This window comes from Durio zibethinus, chromosome 16 (assembly GCF_047325235.1).
Source record: "Durio zibethinus cultivar Kanyao isolate XHJ-2024 chromosome 16, ASM4732523v1, whole genome shotgun sequence".
Taxonomy (NCBI): Eukaryota; Viridiplantae; Streptophyta; class Magnoliopsida; order Malvales; family Malvaceae; genus Durio; species Durio zibethinus.
The window spans coordinates 21,168,651-21,193,399 of NC_143177.1; the positions used below are offsets into that span (position 1 = coordinate 21,168,651).

General features: G+C 32.5%; 3 protein-coding genes and 1 pseudogene across 4 annotated transcripts; 3 read left to right on the forward strand and 1 right to left on the reverse strand.

Annotated features, from left to right (window-relative positions):
• Positions 1–7,989: 7,989 nt before the first annotated feature.
• On the forward strand, positions 7,990–13,168 carry LOC111295092 (sulfate transporter 1.2-like). 2 transcript variants are annotated; one of them, XM_022888461.2, is made up of 15 exons: positions 7,990–8,059; positions 9,162–9,245; positions 9,437–9,796; positions 9,878–9,926; positions 10,068–10,275; positions 10,433–10,607; positions 10,703–10,768; positions 10,851–10,964; positions 11,058–11,174; positions 11,266–11,392; positions 11,494–11,780; positions 11,869–12,059; positions 12,321–12,406; positions 12,504–12,580; positions 12,803–13,168. In XM_022888461.2, the coding sequence occupies exons 3-15, from the start codon at positions 9,461–9,463 to the stop codon at positions 12,944–12,946; spliced, it is 1,977 nt and encodes a 658-aa protein (XP_022744196.2). In that variant the 5' UTR covers positions 7,990–8,059; positions 9,162–9,245; positions 9,437–9,460; the 3' UTR covers positions 12,947–13,168. The 2 variants fall into 2 exon arrangements, with proteins under 2 accessions (XP_022744196.2, XP_022744212.2); XM_022888477.2 differs by lacking the exon at positions 9,162–9,245.
• A 1,090-nt stretch (positions 13,169–14,258) lies between these two features.
• LOC111298644 (non-specific lipid transfer protein GPI-anchored 31-like) lies at positions 14,259–15,820 on the reverse strand. The gene is made up of 3 exons (XM_022893369.2): positions 15,314–15,820; positions 14,914–14,940; positions 14,259–14,644 (listed from the first exon to the last, which is right to left on the reverse strand). Exons 1-3 carry the CDS (start codon positions 15,669–15,671, stop codon positions 14,484–14,486), a joined length of 546 nt encoding a protein of 181 aa, XP_022749104.2. The 5' UTR covers positions 15,672–15,820; the 3' UTR covers positions 14,259–14,483.
• A 3,535-nt stretch (positions 15,821–19,355) lies between these two features.
• On the forward strand, positions 19,356–20,129 carry LOC149514421 (chlorophyll a-b binding protein CP24, chloroplastic pseudogene; annotated as a pseudogene).
• Positions 20,130–22,872: 2,743 nt separating this feature from the next.
• On the forward strand, positions 22,873–24,496 carry LOC111298645 (uncharacterized). The gene has a single exon (XM_022893370.2). It carries the CDS (start codon positions 23,015–23,017, stop codon positions 24,320–24,322), a length of 1,308 nt encoding a protein of 435 aa, XP_022749105.1. The 5' UTR covers positions 22,873–23,014; the 3' UTR covers positions 24,323–24,496.
• The last annotated feature ends 253 nt before the right edge of the window (positions 24,497–24,749 follow it).

Below are 24,749 nucleotides of genomic sequence, written 5' to 3' on the forward strand. Positions count from 1 at the left end.
TTTATGCTTAATAGAGAAATCTTGTATAAAAAAATTGAGATCAAATTTTGCTAAGGTGTGTCGATGCTATGGAAGCAAAAAAGATACTTGAAGAAGTACACAAAAGAATTTATGGAACACATACTAACGGGCATATGATATCCAAACAGATTATGAGAGTTGGTTACTATTGGTCTACAATAAAAAATGATTGCATCAGTTATGCTAAGAAGTGTCATAAATATTAAATTTATGCAGATAAAATTCATTCCCTTCCAATCCCACTACACATCTTGGCACCATCATGACCTTTCTCCATGTGGAGAATGGATGTGATCGGACCCATAACCTCAAAAGCTTCAAATGGGCATCAATTTATCTTTGTAATAATTGATTACTTTACAAAATGGGTAGAAACAGCTTCGTATGCTAGTATTACATGATCAGTGGTGTGTAGATTTATAAAAAAAGAGATAATATACCGGTATGGGTTTCCAAAAAAGATCATCTCAGATAATGCTAGTAATTTGAACAATAAAATGATGAAAGAATTGTGTGCACAATTTAAGATCAAGCATCATCATTCAGCACCATATCGCCCAAAAATGAATGGTGCAGTGGAAGCTGCGAATAAAAATATCAAGAGAATATTGAGAAAAATGACTGACACATATAAGGATTAGCATGAAAAGTTACCTTTTACTTTGCTTACCTATAGAACATCAATCTGAACCTCCACAGGAGGCACCCCATTTTCACTAGTGTATGGGATAGAAGCTGTATTGCCAATTAAAGTGAAAATTTCTTCTTTAAGGGTGTTGATGGAGACAAAATTGGATGAGGCAGAATAGGCTCAGCATCGTTTCGAGTAACTGAATCTTATTAAAGAGAAAAAGCTCTCAACACTCAGTTATGGACAAATGTATCAAAGAAGAATCACGCGAACACATGACAAAAGGATACGACCCCAATGCTTTCACGAGGGTGAATTGGTTTTGAAAAGGATTTTGCCATATCAGCATGACAATAGAGAAAAATGGATGCCCAATTGGGAAGGTCCATATGTGCTAAAAAAAGGTTTTTTCTAGTGGACCTCTGATCCTTGCAAAAATAGACGGAGATGAATTACCGAATCCTATAAATTCAGATACTGTCAAGAAATATTTTGCTTAAAAAAATAAAAAATATATATACAAAAATATATAAAAAATGTAAAAAAATACAAAAAAAAAATAAAAGAAGTGATTCATATTAAAAACTCGAAAAGGACGGTTTGAATCAAAATGGGTCATTTGAGCTGAAAACTTGAAAAGACAGTTTGAATAAAAGTGGAGCTCGAAGAAAATCTTTCAAAGAATGAAAAAGTGACACCAAACAGATGAATTGTCACCAAAATTAAAAGAGATGACTTTTAGGGGGTAAGCTCTCATTAGTCACAGATGTGGGGGCAAGAATTGGCCATATGAAATCACAGGTGACAAGATCACAAATGTAACGAGTTTTTGAAAAAGACCTGGTCTGAGTAGGCCGAGGTCATCCAAATGTTCATTATTTAGAGAATTGCTATTTGATTCTTGAAATTCTTTTGAGTAAACTGTTCATGTCTCAAAAGGCTTATCTTTCTAAACCCGACATACCCCATTAATGACCATGTTTCACACTCAACTTTGAACCAGAAATCATTGCATTTGTAATTTAAAATTAAGAGAATGATTGATAAAGTTCATAATAGACCAATGCATCGTTCAAAAAGAGAATGCAATATAAGAATGATAGAAATAGTAATATGAGGGCAAAAAGAATGAAATGAAATCGATTGATCACTGAAAACAAAAGAGAATAGATAAAGAAAGGATTCAAAAAAGATTTTAAAACGACCAAAAGCCAAATGTGTCCATCATAAGATAGAGATTTCTGATCAAGAATCGAAAGATTTAGAAAGATGAGACTACTGGAAACGACTTTTAAAGCTTGAAAGAATTGAACCAAAAAGTTGAATTAATTTGGATGAAAACACATGATATAATACGTTGATTGCATCTTTGTCTTTTCATTCATCATAATCATTGTGTATGTCATAAACCTATTGATAAGTTGATAAAAGATTTCTTTATGAGACATCAGGAAAAATCAGCATTTTTCTTTTCAAAATAAAGATGATGGCTTAAAAGATGATGTGTTATCTGTGGCATGATTCTTAAAATCGAAGCTGTCAATCTATAGAGTGCTCAATCCTTTATTTTTCAACTCATAGTTTAGTCTTGGTTATATTTATTCTCTCGATTTGTGGTTCAATCCCGGTCATTTCTATTAGTTACTCGACTTGCGGATTAATCCCAGTCACTTTTATTTTTCTAACTACGATTCAATCCCAGTCGTCATTAATCTTTGACTCGTGGTTTAATCCAGTCATTCCTATGTTTTTGACTTATAGTTTAATCCTAGTCACTTTTATTTATTTTTGACTTGCGGTTCAATCCCAATCATTGTTAATCTCTGACTTGTGGTTTAAACCCAATCATTCATATAGCTTTTCGACTTACGATTTAATCCCAGTCACTTTTATTTTTTTGACTTGCGGTTCATTCCCAGTCATCATTAATCTTTAACTTGTGGTTTAATCTCAGTCATTTCTGTTAGTTACCTGACTTGCAGTTTAATCCTAGTCATTTTTATTTTTTTGACTTGCGATTCATTCCTAGTCATCGTTAATCTTTGACTCGTGGTTCAATCCCGATCATTTCTATTAGTTACCTGACTTGAGGTTTAATCCCAGTCACTTTTATTTTTTTAACTTGCATTCAATCCCAGTCATCGTTAATCTTTGACTCGTGGTTTAATCTCGATCATTCATATATTTTTTATTTGTGATTCAATTCCAATCATTGTTAATCTCTGACTCGTGGTTTAAACCCGGTCATTCTTATAGCTTTTCGACTTGCGATTTAATCCCAGTCACTTTTATTTTTCTAACTTATAGTTCAATCCTCGTCATCGATAATCTTTGACTCGTGGTTCAATCCCAATCATTTCTATTAGTTACCTGACTTACGGTTTAGTCCCGATCATTCCTATTTTTTCTAACTTGCGGTTCAGTCTCGGTCATCGTTAATCTCTCACTTACAGTTTAGTCCCAGTCATTCCTATAGCTCTCTGACTCGTGATTTAATTCCAGTCACTTTTATTCTTTCTGACTTGTGATTCAACCCCGGTTATCGTTAATCTCTGACTTGTGATTTAGTCCTGGTCATTTCTATAGTTTTCTATCTTGTGATTTAATCTCAGTCGCTTTTATTTTCCTGACTTGTAGTTTAATCCTAGTCACTTTTATTTTTCTCACTTGCGGTTTAATCCCAGTCGTCCTTATTTTTTGACTCACATTTTTAATCCCAATCATTTTATCTCTATCATTTTTTAATTCGCGATATCATCTCAATTGTTCTTTTCCCCTTAATTCATGGTTCAATCTTTTAAATTAATTAGAAAAGTCATTTAGCTAGCTTTGGACAAAATCGTTATCTTTATCTTTGTCCTATTATTGATTCTCAGTAAACGTACAAAAAGGGGCAGCTGTAGACACTAAATTTTATCCGGATCTATCATTTCCAATCTTTAATTTAATAATAATAATAATAATATTGATTTAATTAATATAAAAAAATAAAAATAAAAGTGAAACTGATAAAAAAAAAAGAGAAAAATCAGGATGGCAGTGGTGCCTTACACGCCACCACTGCCATTCACCCTGTCACCACCATCCCCAATCCCATCGGAGCCCCTGCACTTCACTTGCCCCAACTGTTTAAAACCATCAACCTTACCCTACTATCACACTCATACCTCGCCAAACGTGTGCTCCATTGGCTACCACCATTTTCAGCCCTATAAAGCTCCCAACGTTTCTCTTTTCAGCCTCTCCCGGACACCCCCTCTCGAAAACCTTCGAACAGATCTTTGAAACCTCCAGACATACTACCCTCAGCACCCTCTCATTTCGAGCCCAAACACCAAGCCAAACATTTTCCTTCAACAACCCCAAATAGAACCCACATCAACAAAAAAAATAGAAAAACAAAAACAAAAAGACAAACACAGTCCTCCCCGCAATGAGGAACCTCAGCATCGAAGCTCTCTGCAAGAACAAAAAAATCATATCAGTCTTCAGTTTACAAAAAAAAAAAAAAGAAAGAAAAGAAAAAAGAGAAGAAACAAAAATCTTCAAACCTCGATCTACGTCGATTGAGGCTTTTTTTTCATGAAAAAGATAGCAGATCCGAGCTCAGGGGGTTAATAAGGGCATTTTGGTGAATTCTAAAAATTTTTTGATCACCGGCGATGACCCAACGACGGTTGGCGAAGCGGCACAACACCGGACTCCAATCGGAGCCAAAGAGCATTTTCAGACCGGGGAGATTTTTTTTTTCGAGTAGAAAAAGAAATGAACAAAAATTTTTTTTGAGGTTTATATAGAAAATTAAACAGCTCAAAACGACATCGTTTCGGTAGGGGAGGATCCGCGAGTGGACTCGGACCCGACCCGGGGTCCACGCAACTGACCCGACAACCCGACTCCTCAGCAAATCTGAATCGGTTTGACCAGACTGGACCGAACCACTCCTTAAACCGACCCAAACCACTCCTCAATCGGCTCAACCGAACCGCACGTCGAACTAAACCCTTTTCGATCCAACCGAACTGTCGTGGATCGGACCGTTGACTGGTCCGGTTCAGGTAAAAAAAATTTATTTTTTTATATATTATTTTTTTTGTTATTTTAAGTATTTTTTATATTTATGCATGATAAATTTTTAAATTTGTTAGGATAAATATTTAATTATTTTAATAATAATAAAAATGAAATCAAGTAAGATAATAATTAAAAATATATATTAAAAATGCTTAATAATAATAATAATAATAATAATAATAATAAATTTTCTTATTTTTCGTACCTAGATGTTCGAAGGAATAAAACATATTCCTAAAAATAATTCTAAAAATAATTTCGCTAGATGTTGAAAAATTATTATTAATAAATTTTCATTAAAAAAATATATAAAAAATTTTTGATTAATTTTAAAAAATCGCTAGAATCGAACTTGCTTCGAAAATCCACCTAGATGTTGATGATTTTTAGAGATGTTTGCATTTTCTTAAAAACGAAACCTTAAACATTAATTCTTAAATCCAAACCCCTTAAATCCAAATCCCTAAAATCCAAATTCTTAAATCAAAACCCCAAACATCAATTTTTAAAACCAAAACCCTAAAATCTCCAAACTCTAAAATCAAAATCCTAAACCTTCCATACCTTAAAATCCAAGCCTTAAAACCCTCTAAAGCTTAAAACCAAACCCTAAAACCCTCAAAACTCAACCCAAAATCTTAAAATCTGAATCTTCAAAATCTTGAAACCCTAACCTTTAAAACCTCTACTCAAGCCCTTACTCAAAACATTTTGAAAATCCTAAGGACACATGTGAAAATCTCATTTGAAGTAATTTGTTCCCAAATACCGCCTAAATAATGGGTTGTTTAGGAAACTTTACTTCGTTAAGTTTTTTCACACAAGTTCTTAATTCGCATTAATAATAAGATTAATAAATAAAAAGTATAATAGTAAATTGGATTTTTAAATATAAACAGTCACATCTAAGCTCTGCCTAGATATTGGAGAGTCAGGGTGGTCTCATTATACTTAAGAACTCAACTTTTAAATTACATTTCTTTTTACATAACATTCATTAGCTTACATACGTTAGCGTGTTATCATTATTCTCTCTTTAATTTTTATTTACTATTTAATGATAAAATATTTTATAATAAAAAAAGAATAATACATTTAAAAAAAATTGTCCTATTATAAAATAAAATAAAAATAACATTCTGAAGGAAATAATTCTTAGTACTCTGCGTAGATGATGGAGAGTCACTAACAATTATATTCTATAAAGACTGTTATTTCATTTTAAGGTTTATCATATTAAATCTTAAGTGAAAAGAGTTATTTTAAATTCTACCTAGATGTTGAAGAATTTTAAAATAATTCTTTAACTTTAAGATTTTCTCAATATTTTTAAATAAAAAGCTTTAGCAAATTTTTGTTTTTCCAAATGAAGGGAATTAGTGTTAAATTTTAAATTGAAATCATTTTTATCTAACATAAAAAATAGCGCATAATTAAATGATACCAATTTATGAGTGTTGTGGGGGTACTAATCATTCTCCACACGTAACCGACTCTCAGACTCAACCTAATCTTTTGTAGATCAAAATTTATCATTTTGATAAATTTTAAATTCGTTTTTATAGTTTTATTAAAAATATAAGCTTTTAGGTAATCAATCACATCTTAACAAAAATTGATAATGATTCTTTTATTTATTTTGATTTTAAAATTTTTTTACGTCTGACAATCTCAAAATTATTACGACAAGTATGTACATTGATCGATTAAATCAATGGAAGATTAGAACTCGAAGACCAGAGAAGAAACCGCATTTAATTTGATTTTGATTTTTTTTTAATATATTTTAACTTGTGATTATATGCATGGAATTTGGCCAAGATTTCATGCTATGTTCAGGTCAAGGTTGTTTCGTGTGAGAATTGACAAAAGATAAATATGTCAATTCTTTTAAATATTTGTAATTTTTAAAAATTAAAAATTTAATATTTTACGATCAAACAATATTATTATTAACAAATCAATCTCTTACGTTTGTAATTTGACATTATAAAAAACAAAAAAAAAAAGCCAATGAGATAATGCATTCAGTAATAATCTATTAAGAATTAGTTTAATATCATGGTTTAATTTTAATGCAATATTTTTATATAAAATTTGATAAAGATCACTTTATCTATTCAAATTTTGATTTTGAAGTTTGTATATATCCTAGATATTTTTCTAATGTATTAAATTTCTTTTAGTTCTTGATCAAAATTCAATAATTTTGATGATAAAATAGTGGTTTAATTTTGGAATTATAATAAAGATCATGTATATTTTAATTAGAAACATATTTCATTTGATTCGTATAATTATATTTAAAAAATATCATCTAATATATCTTAAATTTAAATATCAATACTTACAAATTTCATATATATAATCACAAATTAAAATTTTCTTTTAATCAATTTTAACCTTTATTTAAAAAACTTTTAAACAACTCCGTTTTTCATTGCCTGCATCTCTAATTTTTCTTTCCAATTTGTATTTTAATTCTTCTTTTCTTCCTCATTATGGACTAATTTTTATATAAATAAAAAGATTTCATTAATCAAGAAAATGCGAAAATACTACTACATCAAGATTATGTAAGCCAATGTGATTAGTATACAAAGAATCATATAAAGAATTATAAATAAAAAATAATCACTCAAGTCTAAAGCTATACAAAGATTTCCAATAACATAATCTTCCGAAATATGCTTCAATTCTATTAATTTCAAGCTGATCACCTATAAGTTTTTAAATAATATGATAAAAGAATTGTAATCAAGAAAAAAAAATATTTTTATATATTCTTCTCAACTCTTTTTTTCAATATATAAATTAAAATTCAGGTACTTACAAATTTTTTTATATTTAAAATTATCAAAATTTAAATTTTAATAATTACAATTAAGGATCAACATTATACTAACCAATCACGTAATATTTGGCCGTGCATTCTCAATTTGAAATAAGTATATTCTAATTATTCAATTGTTTTTTTTTTAATAATTTCTTAATAAATGGAAAGGTCGTTCGTGTTTTCTTTCCGTTCCCAGGAGTTATATATTCACAAAAAAACAAACATCTCTTAGCTTCCGAACAAGAAGGAAAATAAAAAAGAAAAAAACAGAGAAAAAAATAAAAGAAAAAGGAAATAACAATTCAAGTCTCCCTCCCAGAGATTCAACGAATCTAGACATCCTTTAATCTTCAACCTCTATTGCTATTCCTCATTATCTCTCCATTGACACAATAATATATATAAAGCGGAATCCCAACAAAAGGCTGCACATGATGTTGATGATGATGATAACGTGAAGCCGCATTGCCACCGCGTAAACGCAACCTTTGTAAATTGTAAGTAAACTCCTTTGCAAGCCACAATCGTTTGACTTTGCCATTCATTTTTTTTTTATCATTAATGGGTTTTTTTTTGTAAGATGATTTCACTATGGATGGTGGTCATGATAAGTGCTTTTTTTTTTTTTTTTTGAAGTCCAAGTTGAATGAGATGAACCATCTTCTGGAATACTTTTTATTGTTGGTTCCGAAACAGAACTGAAAAGACCAAATCCTAAAAGCCTTTTTTTTTTTTTTTTTAATATGGGTGCTTTTTACTTTTTTGAGAATGTGGGGTTGTAGTTGTGTCCAACTCCAGGCTCCAGAGTTCATATTATTCCTTTTATGATTGCCTTTTGCAAAGCAAACTCTAAACCCCACTTTCACTTTTTTCCCTGTTTGAGTAAATTGCAGTCAAGGGAGCTGTCTGTTTCTTGTGTTTTTTCACCAGTCTGTTGCGTAGGACAATATTAATTTAATTGATCATCTGTTTTACTGGAATAATTAACCTTGCTTTTCTGGAAAACGAAAATTGGCCAAGTTGCTGTGCAGATATTTTTCTAGTAGATACGCTTCACAACAGAATGAATTTCTGAAAAAGGCGAATGCACTTAGGATGGTTGAGCGCTGAGAATGGAAATTGCATCTAATCTTTTTTGCTTGTTCAAATCAGAAATTAAATATACACAACTATCCTGTAAAGAATTCACAAATTGAATACATTAACTACTTTAAAGTAATGTTTAAGGTTTGTAGCAGAGGGAAATATGGGATAAGTTGGCTATATATGACTTTTGGCCTCAACAAATGGACGCCAATTCCCAATGTCAACACTTAATCAAAGTATAGTTTATGATGATAATGAAATTAATGATTCAACATGTATCATTAATTTCAAAGTTCAAACAATACAAAAACAATTCTTAAGTGTCATTTGTTTAAGGAATTTAACCTAATTCATATAATCAACTTGTGAGGACTTATGTGTGTAGAATAGATGAGAGCTAGATACATTTTTTATAACTGATAAGAAGCCTCCTTTTGACATGAAATAGTTGACAAATATTGCTCCTTGCACTCATATAAATGGGAACTGTCCCCTTTTTTCTTTCCAATGCAGACATACTTTAGATCTCGTTTGGCTCTTTTGTCTTTCACTGTTATGGTCATCAATTAGCTTCGTTGATCAACACTGACTTTTAAGGTAGTGTCTTTTCTTTAGTCTCTGATTTCACATGCATTTGTCCCTTTGAGTTCACTATGATACTTCTCAGAAAGAGAAACATGTTATAATTATCTTTCAACTATTTCAGCTGACTTTTGATCTGTTTTGTTCCAGGCAACTAGTGTTTTTCTTTACACTTCTTCTTATGATATCTACTTAAAATTGTGTAGGTTATAAACTATTCTTTAGACAGAATGAGTCACCGTGTCACTGATGAGCTTGGCTACAAGGAGATGGATATTGTTAGCGTTTCTTCATCGCATCTTAATTCAGAGAATTTGCCATACGTTCACAAGGTGGGAGTACCTCCTAAGCAAAACCTGCTGAAAGAAATTGCAGGCACTGTGAAGGAAACTTTCTTTGCAGATGATCCTTTACGCCATTTTAAGGACCAACCAAGGTCTAGAAAGTTTGTACTAGGCTTCCAAGCGGTTTTTCCTATTTTTGAATGGGGAAGGCACTATAGTCTTTCTAAATTCAAAGGAGACTTGATTGCTGGACTTACTATTGCAAGTCTTTGCATTCCACAGGTATTCGTGATCTGTGAGATAATTTAGTTGAAATTTTCATTTTTTGCTTTGTGTTTCTAATATTTTTCAATTTTAAATCAGGATATTGGGTATGCAAAGCTTGCCAATCTGGAACCCCAATATGGGTTATGTAAGCCTCTATCCATTTATCAAGATTGCCTTTTTTTTTTTTTTTTTTTTTTTTGGGGGGGGGGGGGGGTGGGGGGGAGAGGTGGGGTGGGTGGGAATCATACTTACTGATTTGAGGAACTTAATTTCAATTGCATCACAGATAGTAGCTTCGTTCCACCTCTTGTTTATGCATTCATGGGAAGCTCGCGGGATATTGCTATTGGACCAGTAGCTGTGGTGTCTCTCTTGCTTGGCAGTCTCCTGCAGAACGAGATTGACTCATCTAATAATCCAGTTGACTACCGACGCCTTGCATTCACTGCTACATTCTTTGCTGGCATCACTCAGGTCACACTTGGACTTTTCAGGTATATGGCCAACGTCTTATGAAAGATAATCAATTTCCTTCTTTCATCTCAACTGACTTATCAAATATCTCATTTACTCTATCCTTTGAATTTATCATCATTCAGTGGAATTTCTGGGTATATATATCATGCTTATGGTTGGTGTGATTGCTTACAGGTTGGGGTTCTTGATAGACTTCCTATCCCATGCTGCCATAGTTGGCTTTATGGCTGGTGCTGCTATCACCATTGCCCTTCAACAACTTAAAGGTCTACTTGGAATAAAAAAGTTCACAAAGAATACTGATATTGTCTCTGTCATGCGCTCAGTGTGGAGTTCAGTACATCATGATGTAAGTGATTGCTATCTTACTTTTGAGATTCCTTAGTTTTGTGGCATGAAACATGTTTGAATTTGGCTAATCTTATGGTCTAATCTGTTTTACAGTGGAATTGGCAAACTATACTAATAGGAGTGTCCTTCCTGACCTTCCTCTTGGTTGCAAAATACATTGTAAGATCGAATTTTTTCCTTTCATCGCCTATATGTAGAAAGTTTTTCATGTAATCTAATGATACTGTATAAAATGGAGCAGGGAAAAAAGAAGAAGAAACTATTCTGGGTGCCAGCAATTGCTCCATTGATCTCTGTTGTCCTCTCCACCTTTTTTGTGTACATCACACGTGCTGACAAACATGGTGTTCAGATTGTATGCATCTCCTTTTTCTGTATGATTGTTTCCAAACTTCATCTTATATAAAGGAAAAGAAATGAAGATTCATATTCACAATGTTATATTTAGGTAAAACATATCAGAAAGGGCATCAACCCACCGTCTGTGGATGAAATATTTTTCTCTGGAGAATATCTTGCCAAAGGTTTCAGGATAGGGGTAGTAGCGGGTATTATAGCATTGACGGTATGCATATTCAGCACCTTATTTCTTGATTTCTCAGAAAATGATTCTAGTCATTATATCTTTTATCTAAAGCCAAATATTCTCTCTTTAGGAAGCTGTAGCAATTGGAAGAACATTTGCTTCCATGAAGGACTACCACTTGGATGGAAACAAAGAAATGGTAGCATTAGGAACAATGAATATTGTTGGTTCGATGACATCTTGTTATGTGGCTACAGGTGTGAAAACTGAAAGGCGCATCCAGTGTGATTCATTACCTCATTTCTATTTATATACAAAATAAATCATTCTAATATTTATCATCTAAATGCTCATGCAGGGTCTTTCTCTCGCTCAGCAGTAAATTACATGGCCGGATGCCATACAGCTGTGTCTAATATAGTAATGTCCTGTGTTGTGCTACTAACTCTGGAACTCATCACTCCTCTGTTCAAGTACACTCCAAATGCAATACTTGCTTCTATTATTATATCGGCTGTGATTGGCTTAATCGACATTGAAGCAGTAACTCTAATATGGAAGATCGATAAATTTGATTTTGTTGCCTGTATGGGAGCCTTCTTTGGGGTAGTTTTCTCTTCTGTTGAGATAGGCCTTCTAATTGCGGTGAGAATTTAAGGAGATTCTTGACATATTTTTAAGTTTTGATTTGCCACATATATCCACTAAATATCTATTTTCTTGTTGTTAAAAGGTTTCAATATCGTTTGCGAAAATCCTCTTACAAGTTACAAGACCTCGCACAGCAATTCTTGGAAACCTTCCAAGGACTACTGTTTACAGGAACATCCTCCAATATCCAGATGCAACAAAAGTTCCTGGCATCCTCATTGTTAGAGTTGATTCTGCAATTTACTTTTCCAACTCCAACTATGTAAAAGAAAGGTATGACCAGTTTGTCCACATTAGAATCTCCCTCTTGGTTATCCTAAGTACTAAAAGAAAGTAAACATGGTTCAGGCATCAACATATATATATATATATATATATATATATATATTTGGGGTTAAGGTCAGAGAAATATAAGTCGTATGCTGAGTGAAATTGCAGTATATCAATAGGATTAGAAGCTTGTTATATGAACCTAAAACCCCAAAAGAAGTTCAGATAAATCATTCTAAATGTCCAAGTCTAAATTTCTTGCAGGATTTTGAGATGGCTGGCTGACGAAGAAGAACAACTGAAAGAAAATTCCCAACCCAGAATTCAGTATTTGATTGTTGAAATGTCACGTAAGCTATGTTCAATTTTCCTCATTCATTTTTTTTTTCTTTTTGGGGTCATCAAGCTTGCCAAAAGAATTCTTTCTTATGACTTATATTCTTACAGCTGTGACTGACATTGACACTAGTGGCATCCATGCGCTGGAAGAGTTGTTCAGAAGTCTTGAGAAGAGGGATGTTAAGGTAACCTACCGTAAAATCACCTCAACTTTGAACTCAAGGATGGAATAAATTTTGGTTTTATTTAACTTCCATTCTGTGAGTTTTTTTTTTCTTTTTGAAAGGCAAAATTATATTTATTGAAGAAATTTAGGACATTAATGAAAGGCATATAACAATATATTAGTATTATGCTTATGCATCATGGATTATTATCTCAGGTTTTCTGCATTCTTCTTTCTGCAGCTTGTTTTAGCAAATCCAGGGCCAGTTGTGGTTGACAAGCTCCATGCCTCAAAGTTTCCTGAGATGATAGGGGAGGATAGGATCTTCCTCACTGTGGCAGATGCAGTGCTAACATGTTCTCCAAAGATGGAATTAGAACCATAAAAGTAATGTGTTCATGTACTTGTCAAACTAATTCAAAGTTGGTGATATTCAATATGGCTCGATAACAAAGCTTACATGAACCAAGGTTTGAAGGAGAGCTCATATGAAAAAGGGAAATAAGCTTGGGGGTGAACAGTGAACAGGTGGGGTGATTCAGCAAGTTTGCTGAAGTGTAAATTTCTTTATCATTATCCAGTTTTCCTTCATGGAGCGTTGGTGTTATCTTTTTCCACGTTATTCTCATTCTGAGTTTTAGTCAATCGAGGTAGTGAAGCTTGTTGATGTTTTCTATCACACACGTACAACTGAGTTGTCTTATATGCTAACCCCTTGAAAAGAAATCAGAATTTTCTTTGTAAATTTTACTATTTAAAGAAAAAACTCAATCTCACAACGTTAACTGAAAAGCTTCAAAGCAAACCCAAAATCCATTAAAAGCATTCCAAACCCAAACCAAAATAAGGAAAAACGGCACGCAATTTATATTTAGTGATTTTGGACATATACTGGCCATATACACCAAAGAAAGAAAGTTGGTAACCTCACTCTAGTCAATAAATAAATAAATAAATAAAGAATGTGAGAGTTGCCCCAATAGCGAAAGGCAGTTTAGCAGGTTATCCGAATATTTGATTATGATAATGGATGGCTTTGCTGTGAGATCCTTTATGAGAATTCAACTACCAGTCCGAGGTAGATGAGATCACGAGGATGCAAACAATTGCGAAGGCAGAGAGGCCTTCCACGTTGGTTATTCTACCATGTGCACAATTAAGTATTTTCTCGTCGAATTAAATGCATATTCCTCTTTTCCTTTTCTGTTTGACACAACTAATAGTCTAATACCCCATCACATTCACAGCCAGCCCATCGAAGGCTTTGTGCAATGTCAGTGCAAAGTCTAAAGAGTACCTTCACACGAGAAAAAAGAAATCCTAAACATTGAACAATCCATAGACGCTCTCAATGTAAAACGGGTTTTTTTAGGCTGTAAACTTCTCACAATCTTTGACTTTAGGCCAAAAGGTTGAGATATGTCAATTTTTTCACGACGGATCAAAACCAACAAATCTCTTTGCAAAAAGGAAGGTTCAAGCATACCATAAGAGAAAGACGAGACAAGCGGGCAAAACCTGAAGCAACAGGAAAATCCCATATGGAAGGTGACATCCTGATGTTGCAGTGCCGTCTAAACACCAAATGATGTTCTGATGACAGAACAGAAGCATATGGGGGAGTGCCTTTCCGAATCAACAACTCTCTCAACTAAGCATAGAAAATTAGAAATAAAAATGAGGAGACAAAAACAGAATTGAGAATACCACTAAATATCATCAGAAAGGATGGTTAAAAAGCCCAAAACAGAGTTTCCAGTGACCCACAAAATGAATGCTATCTACTCGAGCCACACGACGAAACAAAAGGGAAACTAAAATTAAGATGATAATCAGGATAACCCCCACGAACAAACTAAATATCAAAATGTTCTCTCATATGAATACCTCGCCCTCCAATCAAAATATTACTGACAGTTAACCTAGTACCCAGAGACTAACATAATAATGAGGCCTAGGAAAAGAGATCCGATTGAAACAGAAAGCACTGGACAGCCTGAGATAGCGGGAGCTGGTGCCGGTGCTACCTCATTTGCTCCTGATAATGCTGTGGGGGCAGCTGCTGTTGTTGATGGTTGGACACCTACAAATTTGGCAGGGAATTGAAAGTCAAGGTTGTGAATGCTAGGGTGAAAGAACGGTCATAAAAAAGGGCAAGAGAACTCCAATTAAAGGTTTGACTGTTTTAGTTCTGAAAGGATTATGATGTTATACAAGAGATTTATTTTAAAATTAAGATTAAAGTTGGATTTGGCATTCGCTGGAGAATATTTTTGAAAAAGGGCATTGAAAGTCAAACAAAGTGAGAAACAACAGCCGCGTATCTCTGTCAAGATAAAGACCAGAACGTACCTGGAGCTGCAGCAGGAGAGAGAGATACTGCCAAAGAAGGACCCACACTATTAGTCATCAGTTCTAAACCCAAAATCCTGTTCATTTTCTCTTTCTCTTTTTTCCTTGTTAATTAATTTAATGAATTAATGCATGAAAATTGAAAAGGCACCGGAGGAAAATATACAACAAAAATGACTGGCGCAGGAGCGAAATTTACTGCCATCAAGACACTCAAAAGGGTTACAACTTTGGTAAAGATTCCCCAATTTATGTCATAAACAAGCAGCAAAACCCACCCCTTTAAACACCCATGCAATTGAAAACTCCCTTCTCAAACAAAATCTTGAACAAAAATTAAACCACATTTTCCACTACAAAATGGGCTGCGAAAAAAGAGAAAGAAAAGCAAGTCACTCACTTGAGCAATTGGTGGCAGAAGGAGCAGAGACTTTGCAAACAGCAGGCAAAGTCAAGGCCTTGGTGATATTCAGAGTAACACCTAAAGAAGCACTGCTCTCAAAAGCCTCACACAAACACTCGGGGTCTGCCTTCAGCACAGTTTTCAAGCCATTGCAACATGTCCCTTCCGGCTTCGACACCTCACTTCCACTTGACACAAATGACAAACAATCCGCCATGTTCAAGATCAGAGACGAGCAATCCACGGAGGCAGAAGAAGGGGATGGCGCCGCCGCCGCTTGGTGATGGGCAGCATTAACGGCCCACACTGAGAGAATGACAAGGATCAAAGCAAGAGAGAATTTTGATGCTGCCATTGTTGGGAGAGGAAATAGCAGAGGCAAAAAAAAAAAAAAAAAGTGGATTTTGGTTGTTTTGGGACGGAGAGGAAAATGGTAGGATTCAGGTGTGGGAGTGGAGGGTTGATTTATTGGGGAGAGAGGGAGGGAGAAAGAGAAAAAAGTTGGGTTTTGAAAAAGGATCCTATCATCCAAGTTTCTTTCTTAACACAGAAAAAACGAAATTTGAAATTTTCCTTTTTTTTTTTTATCAGTAACATTTTTAAAGCGATAAGGATAGAAATAATTTTTTGGTTATTTGTTATAATTATTTATGGTAATAAGAGTTGTGTATTTGTTAAAAAACTAGATAGTAATATCGAGTGATTAGGTTTTTTTTGTAAGGTAAGTTGGTGAATTTGAAAATAAATAAATTTTTTTATTTCATACTTATGAGAAAATTTTAAAAAATAAATTTAATTTAGATTCAATAATTCATATATTTGTATAGTGTAAATTTCATATCAAATACATAAAATATAAAAATTATTATGTTATCATTTATATTTATATATTAAATAAAAATATTTTTTAATTTTTATCAAATTTATATATAATTTTGTAAAAAGTTTTAAATTATATTATTTTTATATTTTTATATTATTTTATATCATATTATTATATCATCATATCATATGTAAAATTATTAAATTAAATTTAAATATTATATTTTAGTCTTGTTGAAGAAAAAAAAATTTTTTAAAGAAAGTCTTAACTTGTCAAGGAATGTTAATAAGAAATAAATAGCAAAAGGAAATAGGAGTTTTTGAATTTTAGTGTCTGTTCTTAGTATGTATTTAGATTAATGAATAAAGAGTTTATATTTGGTATATTGTTAGTATATATATTTTACACACTATTAATAAATCAAATAATAATATTTTATTAGTAAGTAAATATCAATTTTTAAAATAAATATACAAAAACTAAAATTTTTTAAAAAATTTATTCATTAACAAGGTATTATATAATCTGATTCACCTAATTAATAAGTTGTTATCACGTGATTCGCTGATAGTGTATATAATTTATACATTAACAGTGCATTAAATATAAACTCATGAATAAAATAATATTTTTTATTTGTGAAGTTTTTGCAAAAAATAAAATTTTTTAAAACTCCGTTTGTTTCGCGAAAAATTACTTTCAAAAAAATGATTTTATCATTTTTAGGTGTTTATTTGGTAGAAAACTAACTGATCAACGCAAAAATAAGATCACTTTTTTAGAAATTATCTTATGAATTTAAAAAGAAAAAGATATTTTTCAAAAAATAACTGTTTATGAATATAACTATTTAGTAATACTTTTAAGCATAATTTTACTTACAAATAATATTATATTAATAAATATATATTATTATACTATTATATTATTTAATAAATATTATTATAATATATTAATAAATAATATAAAGAATAATAAATAGTTTTATTTTAAGTATTTTTTGTATTAACATAATATTTTAATATTAAATATTATTATTAAAATATAATTATTTTTTAATTTCAATAATTTTAATAACAAGTAATTTCAATATATTTTAATAATTATATTAATATTTTTTAAATATTTTTTCAAAAAATATTTTCATTAATTCATTCAAACAAAAAACTATCTTTTAATTCAAAAAAATATAAATAATTTTAAAAAAATTATTTTTTAAAATTATTTTTTACAAAATAGATGGAGCCTAAATTGCTTAGACATGGAATAGAAAAGAAAATATAGAAGGAAAGAAAATGAAGATAAAAGCAAAAATACTCACATCACATGCAGCAATGTTTGGGTACTATGATTTCTACAAAAGCGTGTTGCATATTTGTTGTAGGAATTCTATGGTTTGCATGAGAGTTAGAAGTGGCTAATTGCATAGGGCAGTCTTGCCATCTGCAAATCCAAATTTTAAAATTTTCTTCGACATTTTTCATTTACTATTTGGTACTACAAATAGGGCAGTGTTGTCATCTGCAACCCTAAAAGGTCAATGAGCTGTGCCCTACGCCTACACCATTACAGTAACTTGCCATGTCATTTTTTATATTAAATGTTTCAAAACTTTATAGCATTGTGATCCCATAATAATAATAATAATTTTTTCATTAAATATAAATTTAATTATTATTTTATTTTTTAAATTTATTAATCAGTATTTAACGATAGTGATCATAGTGATGTTTAATAAAAATATAATTAATGAACTAATTGTTTTTCCTTAAATTTAGTAAAAATAATACATTAAGTACACATATTTTATAAATAATATTTTAAATATATTTTTACTTTAAAATAAATATGTAACACGAAAATAAAAATATTATAAATATTAAAATTCAAATCTCAATCTTATAATATTAAATGAGGTACACTTTGAATTCTTAAAAAGTATTAAATAGGTCATATAAATTCTTATTTTTGTTATAGGACTATGTGTTTGCCTTGTGATCTCCTATAATTTTTATTTCTCGTCATGTTCGATGTGCTTGTAAAGCATTGGTTTAATTTCATCGAATTCATTCCCTTTGTATAACGCCATAAATATCATTTTTGTAAAATTAAACTTTAGCGGTTAAAATTAAGTCAAAAGTTTCAAATTAATTCCGAAAAGGAAAACATGCATGATAGGAAAAAGACTTAAATGAAAATTTTTAAGTGAAATTTGTGAAATTTTTTATTAAAAATAATTAAATTAAATTTAAAAAATAATAGATTGAAAATTTTCGTTATTGAGATCAAGTGTATAAAATTTTATAAAAAAACTAATAAATTTTATTATATATATTTTAAATAGATATTTTTACTAAAAATACTAATAAAATTTTTATCATTAAATAAATATCGATTAAATTTAAATTATAAATAATATTTTTAATAATTTTGTATATATTATTGATCTTTACATTGAATTCTATCAATTTATCAATTTAAATTTTTTATTAAATCATTTTTAGTAAAAAATTTCATAAATTTCACTGAAAAAATTTTATGCAATTTTTATCCTGCATGATAGGGTTTAATATGGATATATAGATTTACTTCTAAAATGATGATCTAGCATAAATCCTTCTTCCATTTACTATTAAAAAGATGACTTGAGTCTATATATTCACACCAAATGAAATGTGTTGGGTTTGTGTCTTGATTCTTAAGCTCTTTTATGTTTAAACTAATAATAGTTTTAAGATTTATTAAAGTGTAAAAAGCTTGTGTTGTAGGTTTGGATGCGTGACCACCGTAAAAGAGTGAAAAACACATAAAAATCCAGGACGAATGATTAGAAAAATTAGTTGTAAGTGAATTGTTATAATCATTGTAATCTCGGATTTTTATAATGATTTTTTTTTGTGCTCTAACAAATTGGATATTTATTTGGCATGTACATTATTGGTGTTCTCTTAATCTTATATATATATATATATATATATATATATATATTTTTTTTTTTTTCGTTTTTGAGTGTTTTGATCGTTTGTTACCTGGATTTTTATCAGTTTTGATCGTATTGTGATGCAACTACAAAAAAAAAAAAAAAAAGAAAAAAATCATTCCACTTTACCTCAATCTAAACAGATTCTTTTCCACTTGTAGCAATGATATATGTTTTGTTGGTGCAAGGTATAATGAAACAGACCTTTCTCTTTCTCCTTATGGGCTGTGGCATTCATGGCAACTGCTAGCCAACCAGAAGATATGATTCCTGATGCTGGCAGATGTTTAAGGGGACCCGGCATACCAAAGAAATTATTGAAAAAATTTGGCTTCTTTTATTTTAGTACATGCATAACACTTTGGACATAATTAGGACATGTATAAAGCAATGGGAATCGATTTTTCTTTGAGAACTTCTATGTTTTAGGGGTTAAAACGCAAATAGCCAAACAACAAATTTTCACTTGCAAAAAGTGGTGGGATTTATTTCTGGAAATGATAGGATATTATCTTTTATTTAGGGTTCGAGGCCGGAGCTGACCCAGGTGCAATAGCCCCATTCACCTTCGGCTCACTCTTGGGTACCCAACTCATCCTTATGGGTTGGGTCGAAAGCAAGAGCTGGGTAGACTTCTTCAACAGATAGTCTCAATCTGTGAAATGGGCCACTCCATGGTCCAGGACGGCTGAGAACTTCGCCAATTCAACAGGGGAGCAGGGTTATCCAGGAGGCAAGTTCTTTGACCCATTAGGCCTTTCGGGAACCATCCAGAATGGTGTCTACATCCCTGATTATGACAAGCTCGAGAGACTTAAGCTTGCTGAGATTAAGCATGCCAGAATTGCCATGTTGGCCATGTTGATTTTCTACTTTGAGGCTGGCCAAGGAAAGACACCCCTCGGTGCTCTTGGCTTGTAAAGAAATGAGTGACAAGTTGATTGATGTAGATAACTGAGTTAATGTTATAGAGGAAGGGTAGTCGCAGGAAAACTGGAAATGTTATATTTTTCGTTGAGCTGATGAGTTCCCCCAATAGATCAAAATTCATTCTTGTGGATTGTGTATGCTAATACATATTACTAGTCATTGATTATACACGGATTCGACTGATGTATTTTCAGTAGTTAATGGCTTCTGCAGCCACGAGTTTCAAATTCTGCATGGTAGTTCATTCCATGGAATTTCTCAAATATATAATAAAGGAAAATTTGAATAAAAACTAAAGCACCAGAAGAAACCATCTGGTAATATTCATGGAAAATGGAGGATGGTTAAATTCTCCTGAAAATGCCAAATCCAAGATTGTATTTGCAGATTTTTACTAGCAGTTGAACCACTAAGAAATCATCAAGAAGACTTGAATAGCAGGATAGTTAATTTTTATCCACAGCAACGATTGAATCAGATAGATGATAAAAACTCAAGCAGATAAAGCACTTTAAATTCTGTTCCTAATGATATCCATTCATCCAACTTAATTCTCCATGATAAACTGAAAGCCAAACCATCATTCTGCCTATGGTACTTGAGTTAAACCAAGGGATATGAAGTTATGAACCGCCACAATGCCACCCTTCCACATTCCAGTTCAGAAGGGGGAAGGGGAGGGAGTGAGTGAGCAACAGCTACCAGTTCCTATGGCCTTACTAGCACAGATTATAGAAACAATTTATTTTAATCAGAAAATAGATTTAGTTTAAAACTGAATTAAGCTCTTCAAAATTTAACAGTGTACATCAAATCGAAAAGTAGACTTCAAAACAAATTCTCACAAGTAATAACTATAAAAAAAATTAAAAAAGAAAAGTGATTTATTCAGTTTTAGGGTATGATTTGTTTGAATGAATAGTTACCAAATATGATTTAAGTGTAGGCTTAAACAATTAGGATTATCTTAGTAGGATGCCAATTTGACTTAAGCATGTTAGTTAGTTATCATCTTTAAATTTAATGCGATAAGATAAAATAAAATAAAATAATAATTAGATTAGATAATATCATTTTATTTTATATATGGACAATTGGTGTCTGTAAGGATTAAAAGCAAGATCTATCATAAAAGTTTTGGATGTTATCATTTTATGTAAATAAATTTTTATATTTTTATTGTATCTAAAAAATTTTCTTTTGGTATCCAAATAATTAAGCCCTTATTTCAAATAAAAATAATTTATGTTAAAAATTTATTTAGATATAAATTAAAGGCTAAGAATTTATTTGAATATAAATTAAAGTTTAAAGAGTTTATTTGGATGTAATATAAAAATCAATGATTTAATTAAAGATAATAAAAGTATAAAAATTTATCTAAATAGAGTGATAAATTTTAAAAACATTTATATTATTTTACCTGTTATTTTTATCATATACTAGGTTTGATGCCTACAAAATTGATCACAAGATGGAATTATTTTTATCAATCAAAATTACCACTTTTAATTGAATATGATTTAAAAATTTATAATTTTTTATTTTAAATATAATTCATATTTAGTGAAAATTTTATGGTTAATAACTAAATATATTTTTCCAAAAATAAATATTTTCTCTCTTATTTTTTCTTTTCCTTTCGTTTTTTTTTTTTTTTTTTTTTGTTTTCTGCACCAATCGAGGAGGGTCGGATCTACCCTTGATAATCAGTAATGCCCCATGAGAATCGGAGCTACTAGATGGCACTAAGCCACTAAGAGCTCCAATCTGACCCCTTTTCGATTGGAGAGCGGTGTCGCCTGAAAGCTAGCCGACGGTGGTGGTGAAAGGGATAGGGAAGCAAGAAAATGAAAAAGAAAAGAAGCAAAAGATCAATGTACATCAGATTAAAATGAAGTCATGACAGTCGCTGTGCAGCATTTGCTGCTTTTATTGATAAGCATTCAATTGAAGCTCAGTTTAGTTAGCAATTAGTTGCCATTTGACAAAATTTGTGTAATTTAGCAAGGGAAGAGAAACATCAAGATGCTGGAGGGGATAATATTTTGTCCTTTCATTGGTTTACTTTTGATTTTAAGAATTCAAAGTGCATTCCTCTCACATATATATATATATATAAATAAAACAAAAATATACAGTAAATTTAGTTAAGGATAGAATGAATATTCGCAGATTAGAGCTCCGACATGGCGTGGTCCGGTGAATCTTAAAGCAAAGCAAAAAGATACGGCAAAATAATAAAGTCTGAGAAGAAAGTACTCACCAAAGCTTGCCCCCGTGTTGCTTGAATATCAGTTGCCAAACTGGTGAAAAGTTTGATTTTTTATGGTAAGGTTAGTAGTAATAAAATTTTAAAAAAAAAAAAAAACACTGCTACTTCGCTGACGGTTATTTTTATGTTAAAAATTAAAATGATAAATATATTAAAATAAAAATATTGAGAAAGAGAAACATTCAATCCCAGCATAGTGGTGGAGAAATTCTAGTAAAAGATAAAAAGTAGCGTTTTGGATTTATATGGAAAAGTAATCATTTGATTATCTTGCAGGAGGTTATGTTATCTTATACAAAAATAATGATTATTCTTTCTTTGCAAATTGCAATCCAATTTTATAAATGATGAATTATTTTATTATGTTCATTATTCTCGTCTGCGCCATTGTTATATTGTCGACGTTCTTTTTATTAGCAAGGGAACTTAAGGAAAAGATTTTGAAAAATCTTTTTTAAAATTGTGCGGAAATATCGACAAAGCTTTATTAATTTAATTTTTAGTTAAATGGATATTTTTCGTTTAAAGAGTAAGTGGAGAAAAAACCGTAGAAAATAAAGTCAAGCTTCACTAAACTCTGCAGGCTAGCCGCCAACCCCAGCACTGACCCGACTTTACCGGGTTCCCAAATCCCCACATCTAGCTAATCGCCCAAAATCTCTCTCAACTCAAACCTCCTCCATCTCCGCCATGGACTTCCCCCATAACCATTCCACAAACTCTCCCTCTTCCTCATCCTCCACCTCCTCCTCCACTGCCCACCAACCTCCTCCCTCCACCGCCACCGACAATGATCCAATGCACTCCTGGTGGGAATCCGTCTCCAAACAACGTTCCCGCATCCTTTCCCTCTCTTCTCTCCTCCCATCCGATGGAATCACCCTTTCCTCCTTGGCCGATTCCGACCGTCCCGCCCTCTCTCTCCTCTCATCTCTCTCGGCATACTCCCTAATTTCCTCTGCCCTTTCCTCTCCTACCTCTGGCTCCGGCTCTGACCCTCTCTGCCAATGGCTGTACGAAACTTTCCAATCCCCCGACCCTCATCTCCGCCTCCTCGTCCTCTCTTTCCTCCCTCTCCTTTCCGGCATCTATCTTTCCCGGATCCACTCCTCGGATTCTTCTTCCTTCCCCTCCCTCGCCGGCTTCGAAGCTGTTCTCCTCGCCGTTTACTCTTCCGAAGCCAAATCCCGTTCCGGAAAAGCTGTCCTCGTCCAAATTCCCGACCTCTCCCAACCCTCTCTTTACCACACTCCTCGTAACAAGCCCGTTCATGACAGATCTAGGCAATCCGTCGGCGTTTTATCACCTCCGCTCGAGCCACATTTAGCCGTTAAGTCAACTAAGCGAGCTATCATCGTTGGGACCGCGCTTGATTGCTATTACAAGCAAGTTTCTCAAATGCCGGCTTGGTCTAAGCTGGAGTTTTGCAAATTCGCCGCCGCTTGGGCGGGGCAAGATTGTCCTTGCAGAACAAAATTTGACAGCGATGATCATCAGCACCAGGAAAATGGTAATGGAAATAATAATGGTCATAACCGCTTTTTTAGGGAGGATTCGGGGTTTAGTAACGGAAGGAGAAGCCGCTCCAATGAAGACGTGGACTACGAGGATGATGTGATTAAGGAGGTGGTGGTGGAGACGGACAATTTGGGGATTAGCAAAGAAGATGCGGAGAATTTGGAGAAAAAGGGAGTGAGGATTCCGTTACCTTGGGAACTTTTAAGGCCGGTGGTGACAATTTTAGGGCATTGTTTGTTTGGTCCTTCGAATTCCCAAGATGTAAAGGACGCCGCCTCTGTTGCGATTAGGTGTTTATACGCGAGGGCGTCTCATGATTTGGCTCCGCAAGCCATCTTGGCGTTGCAGAGTCTGATTAGGTTGGATAACAGTGCAAGAGCATCAGCAAAGGCAGCTGCTACGGCTGCTGCTAACGCATCATCGAATGCCAACACACCTAGCAAGGCTAAGAAGCCAGAAATCCTTTTGGTCTCCAAGTGATTTTAAGGTTTTTCTTTTCTGGTAGTGGATGTGTATAGTTGAGCTCAGGTATTTTTGTGTAGGATAATTTATACTTTGTGGGAAATTAATTTTACTACTATTAGTTTATTTATTATTATCCTTTAAATTGTATTGATTATGCCCTTTTTAAATTACGTTTTGTGAGTTGTATCACTTGTAGGGTCTCGGTGCTTGTGGATTTCTGATTGCTTAAAAGATATGTGGTTTTATTTTGAATCAGTTTGACTTGAGGTTTTACTTCTAGCTGTACTATTAGGCTTTTGTTTTACCTGTAACATTGCCTTGCAATCTTTGCTAGCCATATGTATTATAAGCCCCTTCATCTTTAATTAAGTCATACTGTTTTGGTCAGCATTTAGCTTATGATTGATATTTTGAGCACTGCATATGTTACGACTAGTTAAGA

What these genes read in the sequence shown, in the direction of transcription:
- LOC111298645 (XM_022893370.2), top strand. Translation starts at nt 23,015, where the DNA reads ATGGACTTCCCCCATAACCATTCCACAAACTCTCCCTCTTCCTCATCC.
- LOC111298644 (XM_022893369.2), bottom strand. Translation starts at nt 15,671, where the DNA reads ATGGCAGCATCAAAATTCTCTCTTGCTTTGATCCTTGTCATTCTCTCA. An exon ending in TTCTGCCACCAATTGCTCAA is followed by an intron (nt 14,941 to 15,313) that starts GTGAGTGACTTG and finishes CTTCTTTGGCAG; the next exon opens with TATCTCTCTCTCCTGCTGCA. An exon ending in CTCTCCTGCTGCAGCTCCAG is followed by an intron (nt 14,645 to 14,913) that starts GTACGTTCTGGT and finishes CCAAATTTGTAG; the next exon opens with GTGTCCAACCATCAACAACA.
- LOC111295092 (XM_022888461.2), top strand. Translation starts at nt 9,461, where the DNA reads ATGAGTCACCGTGTCACTGATGAGCTTGGCTACAAGGAGATGGATATT. An exon ending in AGATAGGCCTTCTAATTGCG is followed by an intron (nt 11,781 to 11,868) that starts GTGAGAATTTAA and finishes TGTTGTTAAAAG; the next exon opens with GTTTCAATATCGTTTGCGAA. An exon ending in TTTGATTGTTGAAATGTCAC is followed by an intron (nt 12,407 to 12,503) that starts GTAAGCTATGTT and finishes ATATTCTTACAG; the next exon opens with CTGTGACTGACATTGACACT.